Source organism: Solanum pennellii, chromosome 5 (assembly GCF_001406875.1).
Source record: "Solanum pennellii chromosome 5, SPENNV200".
In the NCBI taxonomy this organism is placed as follows: domain Eukaryota; kingdom Viridiplantae; phylum Streptophyta; class Magnoliopsida; order Solanales; family Solanaceae; genus Solanum; species Solanum pennellii.
This window is the reverse complement of record NC_028641.1, coordinates 48082462-48095706: the sequence shown is the minus strand read 5'-3', so window position 1 is coordinate 48095706 and position 13245 is coordinate 48082462. Positions and strand designations below refer to the sequence as shown.

General features: G+C 27.7%; 1 protein-coding gene across 1 annotated transcript; it reads left to right on the top strand.

Annotated features, from left to right (window-relative positions):
* Positions 1-9864: 9864 nt before the first annotated feature.
* Positions 9865-11798, top strand: LOC107019876 (serine/threonine-protein kinase RIPK-like). The gene is made up of 5 exons (XM_015220238.2): positions 9865-10252; positions 10336-10471; positions 10802-10938; positions 11009-11132; positions 11204-11798. Exons 1-5 carry the CDS (start codon positions 9893-9895, stop codon positions 11671-11673), a joined length of 1227 nt encoding a protein of 408 aa, XP_015075724.1. The 5' UTR covers positions 9865-9892; the 3' UTR covers positions 11674-11798.
* The last annotated feature ends 1447 nt before the right edge of the window (positions 11799-13245 follow it).

Below are 13245 nucleotides of genomic sequence, written 5' to 3'. Positions count from 1 at the left end.
TATATATATGAATTTTGTATAAAGTTTGGATTAACAGTGTATTAAATCTTTAATAAATTGTATAAATTGTGTATGAAAGTGCTTTTTTTGATTGTATGTATAAGTCAATTATATAGTATTTTTGTATGAATTGCTTTTTTATAAGTGATATGTTACATATATATGAATTGCGTATAAACAGTGGATTAATTGTGTATGAAATTGGATTTTTTTTTGTTGTATATATCAGTGAAATATATAGAAAGTGTGTATGAATTGTGTCAAAAATGATGTCACCCGGTCAAAAAAGATCAGCGGAAAGACCCAAATTTGAACGCTGGAAGGGGTTCGCTGATGTGAAATTCAAGAGGACAAAAAGCACATGCAGTAGATGCCATCAAGTTGGACACAATAGGAAGACATGTTCAAATTATCCTGTACAAAAACAATGATTTCCTACTGTTACATCTGTGTTTTTGAGTATTTAAATTGTTAAATCACATGTTTTATTTTTTTTTATTGAATCATATTATTTTTCATACAATGTTCATACATTGTATATACAACTGTCCATATGTTAACATTTGTTACCATTAATAAGTCATATAATATTCATATAGTATGCATACAGTTATTGCATATTGAATGAGGACTATATACAAAATTTATACATTTATACAAGCAATATTTGCATATAAAATAATGTATGTTTATGTTCTACATATCAAAGTATAATATGATATAATTCATACATTTTTCATATAGTATTCATACCAGTAATATAAGTAACATTTGTTTCTGTTTTGTATTTGAAAGTATACAGTTATCATACAGAATTCATACAACAAAAATTCAATGCGTATTGAATAAGTAATTTATGCAAAAGTCATACACATTTATTAAAGTATAATTATATATTTATTCATATTGTCATATTGAATCATATGTCAATACCATTTCATATATTTTTCATACATTATGCATATAAAAATTTAACATTACATATTTAAAAGTGCAATGTATACAAATATCATACACATTTAAAAATTATAAATATATAGTGAAGCAGACTGTCATTTATATAAATTTTAAAAAAAAAAGTATATATATAACATTTGTCTATGTTCTATATATCAAATTATAACATGACATTCATAATTCATATAATGTTCATACATGATTCATACAGTGTTCCTATATTTTCTTGTTGCGTTCAAAATTTATACAAAGTGAGACAGATTTAATAATTAGTAATATTCATTGATAATTTATATAAAACCATCAGTATTCATAATAAAAAACTGGAAAATTACATAAATAGTTCATAAGTTAAAAAAACATGTCATTCAAAAAAATGTACAGTGTGCGATGAAAATTTCTACTTTCTGTTACGGAATTTTGGAATAGGATAATTAGTGGTGTCCATAACTTGTTCTTTATGAGTTCGAGGTCCACCCTTCTTTCACAGATTTACCTACGGTTTGCTTTTCTTTCCCTTTTCTCTTCTTCTCGATTTCCTTTGGCTCTTTTTTTTTTCATTTTTGATTTTTCTGTTCTAGATTTTTCTTTTTCAGATGAAGATTGAGTTTGTGTTTGAGACAAAATGTTGAAAGATGGAGCATGAAATTCCTCAGATCTTGCTTCATCGTTCAACCTTCTACTTTTACGCGGGGTTTCATTGCCTCTCTTCGACATTATACAGATTTTTGAGTGCAAATTTGGAAGATTATTGACCAAAACAGTAGATTTTGGTGAAGAAGAATGTTAATGTTGTAGATTTTTTAGCAAAACAGCTAATGTTGGTGAAGATTAATGTTAGGCGTGCGAAATAAAGAAGATTTGGTGAGGATCTAGGGAAGAACAAAATATTTGGGGAAGAAGAATTTTTATTTTTTTCAAATATAGCGTGTGACGGTTTTTTAAAAAAACTGGTATTGGTTTAGATAGTGGTGGGTAGTTATTATGGAATGATAAAATCCCTATTATTTTGTATTTTTTTTTAAAAGGTAACTATATAATGTTTAATTTAATTAATAATAGTTAAAGATTTTTGTTTAAAAAAGGTAACTTAAAAAAACTAATGTAATCAAATAATTTGGTTTTAAAAAGGTAACTTAAAAAATTAATTTAATTAAATAGATTGATTTAAAAAAGGTAACTGAATAATAAATGTAATTATTTAAATAAATTAATTATTATTTAAATAATTAATGAAAATAATATATTTTTTCTTGATATGCTATAACTTGATAATAATATGCTATAAGTAGTTTATTATCAAAAAGTATGTTTATAACTTGATATTTATCATCTTAAATGTGTGTGGAGTGTTATTTTTATATAAAGAAAATCAAAGAGCCCGCGTATGGGAGAACAAAACGCTACGAAAACATGCACTAGCATAAAGAGGAAAAACAACGTAAATGAGTTATAAAATTTTAAATAATTAGACGTACTAATATTAAATCATATAAAATTTTAAATAATTAGACATAATGATATTAAATCAGTATATATATATATACATATATATATATACACACACACATACACACACACACACATATATATACACACACATATATATACGTATATATATACATACATACATATATACACACACACACACACATATATATATATATATGTATATATATACATATATATATGTGTGTGTATATAAACACACACACACACGCACGCACGCACCCACGCACGCACCCACGCACGCACGCACGCACACACGCACGCACGCACGCACGCACACACGCACACACATACACACGCGCGCGCGCACACACACACGTGTAGTTATTAGTAGAGTATGAATGTAAAATAATACTTTATAATTATTTTGCTTTGTATGGGGCATTTGATTAGTTTATCCAATTTGGATAGGTGACTTGAAACCCTCCAAATCCTAGATCCATCTTTAATAAAATGTTTGTTTTGATTATTTCTTAAATGTTAGTGTATCATATTGTTTAATTAATTCATCGTTATGTAACGATGAAAAGACTCATGTAATGATTGATTTGATGTGATCGTGGCGTTACTGATACGCTCAAACTTACTTCTCAAATAAGAAGTAAAGCGATCATATCAAGTAAAGAATCCAACTAATGAGGTTGCGATCGTTCCCACGAGGAAAATAGTTCAGATTTAACTTTAATCTATTATTACTATTATTTAGTCAATTATTTCCTTAGAAAACAAAAGACAATAAAAGGGGGGTTTTTATTCCTAAATTAATGAAAATAACTAAGTAAATTAAAATAAACAACTAACAGATTCAAATCTTGGAGTTTAATCAATTAATAAAAGTAACTAGGGTTTAAGTGTTCCCCACAGGTTCCTAACTTGATAATTCTAACTATAACAATTCTTTCCTATTATCTTGCATGCAAAGTGATAAGTTATGTATTTCTAAATCCTTGGTCCGGCATCTAGAAAATTTCACTTCACACCTGGGTTCGGCTACATGTGTTGCTATACTAACCCTTACCTTTACCTCATATTAAGCAGTGTATTCGATATTTGACTAAGTTATTACCTCGTATCAATTGACACTAGCCTATTAGATAGTATACACTAAATCTATGTTGATAATTCTTTTCCTATTATCTACCTCCTTGGTCCGGCAAGTAGCATTAAGGCGAGTTCTAACGTTGGTCATCCGTTAAAAAGACTTCTAAACGAAAGAATTATCAATACATGCAAGATACTATTCTGGAATTGTTATTTTAGTTAGATTTTACCTCATTATTCACACATGGTTCCTAAAACCCTAGTTATGGAGTTTACTTACCCATAGTCATAATCACAATATTCATATATTTGATATAAGAATTCATGCACTTACTTTGATGAGAAAGAATAAAATCCAGAAATTCACTTGATTAATCAACAAAATCACCAACAATCAATTTTAGAAAAAGTTTAACAATTGCTGAAATTAATCCTTCAATACTTGAACAAGAGAACTAAAGATTCTCCAAAAGTCTAGCAATCAAAAAGTCTAATATCAAAGAGTCTACTAACAAAGAGTCTAATAATCAAAAGTCTAACAAAGAGTCTTAAACCAAAAAGTCTAACAATCAAAAGTCTAACAAAGAGTCTAAAACCAAAAAGTCTAACCCCAAAAACGAGATTTTTTGAACTATTTATAATAAAAACAAAACCTAATAAAAGAAGGATTCTAATTACTGAAAATCTGTCAAAACGCGGCTGGATCGACAGACCTCGTGACGGACCGTCGTGGTCACGACGGGCCGTCATGGCCTCCGTCGTTCCATACTTCACAAATTCTTCTTCTGCTTTCTTCATTACCCTCAACGGCAGGTATGACGGACTGTTCCAAGCACGACGGTCCGTCGAGGGTCTCCGTTTCATAATACTTAAACTTCTTGGAAATTGGGTACTAGGACTACTCTCTGAGCATTGCGACAAACCAGCAGGACGGACCGTCGTGGCTATGACGGTCCGTCATAAACTTCCGTAATCCCACACTGGGTCAAACTTCCCCATCTTCCTTCAGCAGCTTCTCTACGATGCCACCTACGGACAGTCACAAACTCGACGGACCGTCATGAGCTCCCTAGCTGATAACTTTTCTGCATTTCTTGGTCAAAAACTTCCGCGTTCATCTTTGGACAGATTTCCTGCAAATAAGGGGAAACTTACATAAAAATAAATACAAAAAGGCTTTTGGACACACACTAAATTTAAGGAAAAAGCATTAAAAATAACGTGAAACCACGGTATATCAATTACCTTAATATTTCTTCTCATTCAATCTTTATTTATTATTTAATAATCATATTTCATCTTTTATTCTACCCTTTCATAGTAGTTCTATCCCGTACCCTACTTTTTTAGTAGGTTTATTATTCAAATTATGAATGTCTGATATTATGTAACGTCAAATATATCTAAACAATGTATTCATTAATATAATATAATATAATATAATATAATATAATATAATATAATATAATATGAATCAATACGTAATAACCATCCAAACAAAGTGTAAATGTGTTGTGCTTGCGAGGCTTTTTATTTGTGGGGGCAAACGTATAAGTGGCCTAATATAAGACCATCTCCAACCCATCTCTATTTTACTCTTCGTTTCTCCAATCACTCTCCATTTAACTCTCTACTCTTCAATTATAGAGAGGTAAATAGCAGTTCTCCAAATTTAGAGAATTACTATTCACCTCTCTTTTTTACTTTTTGATTATTATAATATTATTTCTATTGTATTCATAATCTAGTCATTATCATTTGTAATTATTTTTTAATGCAAACATTTAACAAGTTACTACTTTCGTCAAATTAATTATTTTTTATTTTATTTTCTATAAAGAAATTGTCACTTTAAATATGTAGCTTAAAGTTATTTTAATATTATTTTTACTATATAAGATTATTAATTAAGTCTCTAATACTTGTAATTGTTTTCTAAGTAATATAACATCTAAAATATATTATTGATTTTTAATTTTTTGGTCATTTTAAATATATAATTTAGATTATAATTATTCTTTATTATGAAGTATGCACAAAATTTACATGTTAATTCAAACAATCTACTTTTATGTTATAGTGATATATTGTTAAACTACACTTTTTAAATAACATGAAAATATTTGATTCAATAGTTCAAAATGGAATATGAGAAGTAAACCAGTACACGAAATAACTGGATACAAGATGAAATTGTTAATTTATACAATTTCTAGCCACACATAAAAAAAAGACAAAAAATGCTCATTTTGAACTCCGTAGTACATTAATAGAACATTCATGAGAGCAACTTAATAGTCTTGAAAGTTGTGTACTTATGTAAGATTTAAAACAAATTTTATGATAATACAATATTTATGATGCAATTATATTTCATTAATGATTTTGCTTTTATTTGAATTGTTCGTTAATATGTATTATATAAAATATTTTTCACAATTTATGTTATTTAGAATAAAATATAATTTTATATTAAATGAAGAATTCGAAAAACAATAAAATTTTGTATTGCATAAAGATTATAAAGTGATTATTTTCAAAAACGAAGAAATAATTTATATTATAAAATAAGAAAATAAGAACGAAATAGAAATAACAATATAATATTGACGAGAGAAAAAAAAGATTTTTTTAAAGAGTAAAATAGAGAATTAGGTTGGAGTTGATTGTCTTAGAAAATAGAAAACTCTATATTTAGAGAGTAAAATAAAGGATAAGGTCGGAGATGCTCTTAAGAGGTATTGAATAGTGATGTATCAAATTGTGATCTCAATCTTACGAGAATATGTGGCCCCAATCCTTGTTACAATTACAATTTTTCATTGACAAAATTTCAAAAGCATAACTTTGAATCTCTTTATAAATAAAATTAACATAAATATTCAATATATCTCTAAGATCAATCACAATATCTTTAGACTGAATCATCATTTTTATTATTATAGATATAGTCAAGCAATTGAAATTAATTCCTTTAGAAACAGCTTGCCTCCAAAAACTTCAAAAATCATGCACACAGAAACCAAGTCAACATAGGGGGCAGGCCAGCACCCAGCAGCCAAGTCAAGTACTTTCTTTTTCAACAAAAATGTATGACTTTTACGGCTACATCTCTGATTTAGAATCCTACTATATTTAATTTGTACTTGTATAATTTTTAATTTTTGTTACTTTGCATTGCCTTATACTATATTTATATACTTACAGTAAAAAATATGTTATTATTATTTTACTTTTATTAATTTCAACAAACTATTAATTTGAACAAATATTTATAAAATCATGTAACTTAACAGAAAATTGCACGTAGTTAACTATATATATATATTTGATACAATTGTTTGGTAATCAAGAGGAAATGACAAATTTCAGGTTAAGTTGCACTAAATACTACTCCCTCTGTCTCAATGTGGCAGCATTTTCTTTTTAGTCAGTCCAAAAATAATGTCACATTTTCTTATATGGTAAGTATTTAAAGGTATAATATCTCTTTTACCCTTATTGGTTTCACTTAATTTTCTAACATATTTATGAGGAGACAAAAAAGTAAGTTACTTTTTTGAAGAGCAATTTGGTAAGTATTTCAAAATCTTCATTATTTCTTAAACTCCGTGCCGAATTAAATATTGTCACATAAATGGAACGAAAGGGAGTATATCAATTCAATACACTATATATATATATATATATATACATATATATATACATATATATATATATATATGTATGTATATGTGTATATATATATATATGTATGTATATGCATATATGTATGTATATGTGTATATATACATATATGTATGTATATATAAACATATATATATATACACATATATATATATACATACATACATATATATATATACATACATACATACATATATATATATATGTATGTATGTATGTATATATATACACACATATATNATAAAAATATTTAAGTTTAAGTTAGAGTTACGAAGATATGTAATCTAATGATTAATTATGAAGAAATTTACGTATTATTTTATATCGCTGGTATTAGTTATACGAGATTAGCTATTTATAAATTAGGCATAATACATATATTAAACATTAAATTTGACCTCCAACTTTTATAATGTACAAACAATCACTTTAACTATCCAACTATTAAATAAATAAACACATGAGTCCTACATGACACAATACACGTTATACACCACGTACGACAAAAAATGACATGTAAGATAACATGTAGGACATGTGTGTCTATTTGTTCAACTTTATACAAGTTTATGTGTCTACTTGTGCCATCTAAAGTTGAAGGGCATAAATATAATTCAAAGCCAAGTTCAAGGACATATTTATGTATTATGCCTATAAATTATTTATTTTATCTTTTACGCCATATATCCAAATATATGAATTTTCTCATTGCTTATACAAATAAATCAACACATTATTAATTTTACACATGAATTTACTTTCAAATCAACTACATGAGGATATTATATATGCAAAATTTAATACCTATATAATTCACCTTTAAATCGGGGTAATTAATATTTTTTGAACGTTTTTATTTTTATAAAGAAAGAACGTTAGTGGAAGAGCACATACAATTAAACACGCGCTTATAACGTGGGAAAAGGAACAAGTATTCACCACAAATACAGTTGACTTAATTATTACTCAGAAGAAATACAAAGTAAATAAGGGAAATAAAAACACGTTAGTACATGAGGTCATGGTATCTATTAGTACAATTTATATTACAACTTATTTTTCTTTTCAGTCTATTTTTAAAAAATATGACATTTCTTTTTGAGCAACTTACAAAAATGACTATATTTATGTCATTTTTAAAGTACAATAGCTATAAATATGTTATTTACTATAAATGACTACACTTTATGTCAATTTCTAACTGCATGTTTGTATTAAATTTTATTTTATTTTGTTGTTATTATTATTATTCATGCAATGCACTAAATAAGATATGATATGTTATCATAATTTTCAAGTACCAACCATTTATTATGTTCCTAACTAACTGAAATTTTCATTATTAAATTACCAACTAAGAATTATAATTTACATATTGTATGCAAGTATGATTGATTCACATAATACAAAAGATTGTATTTATATTCCTAAATACAATATATTCACTAAATACTAATCATATAGGTATTCATAAAATTTTGAATATAAAAATTTATTCATGTCTTTTTCTCGTTGTATTTTTGCATATGTTTTTTATTTTTTATTTATTTATTCACTAATACAATTGTAATTACAATAACTAAATAAGGAAAATGTATTACTTGTACAATTAGCATATGAATACTTTGAATTCAAATTGGTGTTTCTATTTATAAAACTTAAAGTATTAATATATCAAGGATACAAGTATTTATAAAAATTTAATGTATTAAATAATCAAACAAGGTAAAGTAGTATAATTTTAGCATATGAATACATCAATTTGAAAAATGGATACACTATTGTAACCAAAAAAATGAATACACCAATATACTATAATATGAATACACTGTTGTTCAATATGAAAATGGAAAAACAATAGAATGTGTATGTATCAAAATGTGTAGTATTCGACTATATAAAAAATTAAAAAAATCAACAAAACGTCGATCTATTTTTCGTGAAGTTTTCTATAATACTTGAGGCTTGACGTTAACTTAGGTATTTATTTATAAAAATATAGTATTGATGTATCCAACTATACTTGTATCGCCTAATCAAATTGGATAAATTACTTATGTATCTAAATATATTTGTATTCACAAATCACCATTTTATCAATATTACAATACAATTATCTATGTATATAAGTATTATTAAATATAAACATTTGACATTTGATTAAACCACAAAAATTAGTATAAATATAAGTATAATGAATTGAACCACAAAATTACTCCTAGAATCATACAAACGGATCTTGAATTGGAAGAAATTGGGGAGAAATACAAAAAAAATCGATAATATAGGTATATTGATGAAAGAGAAGGTATGAGTACATAATTAATTATGACATTAATTATAATTTTCTTATTTATTATTTATCTATATTAAATGTGAAAATAAACTGATTATTAATATATAATTAAATTTGCTATTTATTATATAGTTATAGTCATATAACATTAAAAAAAAATTAAACTATAACTATATCATTTAAATATATATTGAAGTTTGTCTTCCTTTATATAAATAAAGGTGTTGTTGGGGAGGTCTTCCTTTGTATATCTGGAATAGAGAGCAGTTGGGTACGAGAGGTTTTGAATAATATTATTATTACCCTCTTGCTCATCAATCATTTATATATATATATATATATATATATATATATATATATATATAAACAAAGAGAGTTTGTTCATTGATTTCAATTAAGGCGATGAAGATTACATGGGAATTTCTAGTTCCTAGATGTTGTATATCCGAAAAACCAAAGACATCGAAATTGGTATCGAAACAGAGTACATTTCATCGGATTTCAGTTTCAGATTTCAGTAATTCGACGATTTCAGAAGATTTATCAATATCATTAGCTGGTTCAAATCTTCATGTTTTCAGTGTTCAAGAACTGAAAGTTATTACTCAGAATTTTTCTTCAAGTAATTTCCTTGGGGAGGGAGGTTTTGGACCAGTTCATAAAGGTTTTATTGATGATAAACTTAGACCTGGTCTAAAACCTCAACCTGTCGCTGTAAAATTTTTAGATTTAGATGGCACTCAAGGTCATAGAGAATGGCTGGTAATGAATTAATTATATAGCTAGTAATTTTTATCTCTAAATTAAAGTCAATTAGTAATTAATTAATTATTGTGTATGTGCAGACAGAAGTGATATTTTTGGGGCAATTGAGACATCCACATCTGGTGAAGTTGATTGGATATTGTTGTGAAGAGGAACACAGGCTGTTGGTCTATGAATATATGCCCAGAGGGAGCTTGGAGAATCAACTTTTTAGAAGTATGTTATTGTTACCTTCTTTTTTTACAAATTCCACTAACAGTTTGTTTGGATATATATGAAGCAAATAACAAAAATCTCATTATATATATTTATGTCATTTTTGCTTTTGGATGGATGGATGGATGAATAGAGTTTCAATCTGCTTTCTTTCACGTTTACAATCAGTAGCTGTACTTGTCCAATATCAAAGATTATTATGTGACCATTGACTTTAGCTTTTTCACTTTTACCAACTCCTCTTATGAAATATATAGAATCAGTCAATTCAAATAATTATTGGATATAGAATCAGAGTATTGTATTGTTCACAAAAAATAATATATGTAGGATATTCTGCATCACTTCCATGGTCAACGCGGATGAAAATAGCACTTGGAGCTGCAAAAGGCTTAGCTTTCCTCCATGAAGCTGAAAAACCAGTCATATATCGTGATTTCAAGGCTTCAAATATCTTGTTAGACTCAGTAAGTCAATTCACTTTCACACACACACCAAACTTTGTGCAACATAACATAACATTAAAAAATTCGCCAGGATTACAATGCCAAACTCTCTGATTTTGGACTTGCTAAAGATGGCCCACAAGGAGATGACACACACGTCTCCACCCGAGTCATGGGAACACAAGGCTACGCTGCTCCTGAATACCTCATGACCGGTAATTAATATATATTTCATTTATCAACAAATTTCAAATTTGATTATGTTTCTGATATTTCATTTGCACAGGTCATTTGACCGCAGCAAGTGATGTATATAGTTTCGGAGTAGTACTACTGGAGCTTCTAACTGGGAGAAGATCCGTAGATAAAACTCGTCCAAACAGAGAACAAAATTTAGCAGATTGGGCAAGACCACAATTGAAAGATGCACGTAAATTAGCTAGAGTAATTGATCCAAGATTAGAAGGTTTATATTCATCAGAAGGAGTTCAAAAAGCAGCATATGTAGCTTACCAATGCTTAAGCCATAGGCCAAAAGCTAGACCAGATATGACTACAGTTGTCAAAACACTTGAAACATTGAAGGATTATAAGGATATTTCAACAATGACATTTGTCTATATAGCTCCAGTACTTGATCAAGACAAACAAAGTCCTCAAAGGGAATTACTCAACAAAACAAATACCAATACAAAAAGTTCACATAAGAAATTAACTCCAAATTTACCATTGCACAATGATTTCCATAGAGCTTAAATAATTGTATACATCCACATTTTTTTTATCTTTACCTCAAAATTCTTTATTTTTTTTATTGAATGTATTTGCTAGAGATTTGTTTGGCAGTTGAACGTTTCGGAAGAAAAATTCAGTGTTATAAACTTTGTATATGTTATATTTCGTTTTTGGAGTTTTTTTAAAAAATACTCCCTACGTCCTAAATTGTTTGTCATGGTTTCTATTTTTAGAGTCAAACTATAAAAATTTTGACTAACATTTTAAGATGCATTTTTCATTATCTTAATATGCAAAAAAATGTAATTTATAGTACTTTTCATGTAGTTTTAGAATATCTAATTTTTTTTGTTTAAAATATCAAATTAATGTAATTTAATTTACCTTTGAAAATTAGTCGGATTGACTTTCGATAAGCGCAAATGACAAACAATTCGGTACGGAGGGAGTATATACATACAGTTTAAATAACTAATTTTTAGAGGTAACTATCTTCTTTTTTCAAAATTTCAATTTCATATTTTAATAAGACATATATATTCTTTACCTTCATGAGCTATAAAATTTAAAGTCTTTCATAAAGCAACATAACAACTAAGCATTATAGTGATGCCACTATCCATTCATCATGCCAACAACTACGGAAAATTATCGTGGAATAAATAATTACTATCTCAGGTTAAAATTCATTAATTAAATAGTGTACCAAATTTGGAAAAATTTACGTAAATACTTATTTTATTTCATCATAATCTTTTAAATTTCCTATCATTTGAAAAATTACAAAAGTTCTTTCTCGGATACATCCCTCATTAAGTAATGTATCATTCACAATCCGTAAACTATGTATGTGCAAATTTCCTGATATATTTGAAATTCAAGATTTTTGTAGATTGAAAAAAAAATAGGAATAAGATGTAATTTAACTCTTTTAACACAGTAATTTATGTAATTTTTACCAAAAAAATTATCTTACTGGCAATCAATGTATATCATGTTTAAAATTCATTGAATCAAAGTCTCCTTTTCTAATATTTCCAATCATCATGATGATATCAAATCAAGGGACATATATCAAAATATTATTTAAAAATTGTGTTAAACGTGATATAAGGAACCACTAAGTCACGTACCAGCAGGCAGGCAATGTTCAAATATAATTTTTTCCTCAGATATATTAATGAAATTTGTTGGATAAAACGCCTTCAAATAATTAAATCCAACCAAAAGGATGACAAGCAAATTAACAATGGTTTGCGGGATATCGGCAACTGTTTACAGTCAACTACTATAAGCTGTCTTAATGTAACGACCTGTTTAGTCGTTTTGAGCAGCAGATTTATTTCTGGAAAAACTGGCTAAGATTACGGACATCACGACGGACCGTCATAGGCACGACGGCCCGTCACAGATGTCTCGTTTCAGCATACTTAGAATTCTGAAATTGGGTACTGAAAATCGACTCTCTGTAATCGGTGACGGACCTGCAGGACGTGCCGTCACATCCACGACGAGCCGTCGTAAGCTCCCGTTGCAAAACACTTCAACTCTTGAGAAATTGGTACGGGAAACGAGTCTCTGACCGTCAGGACG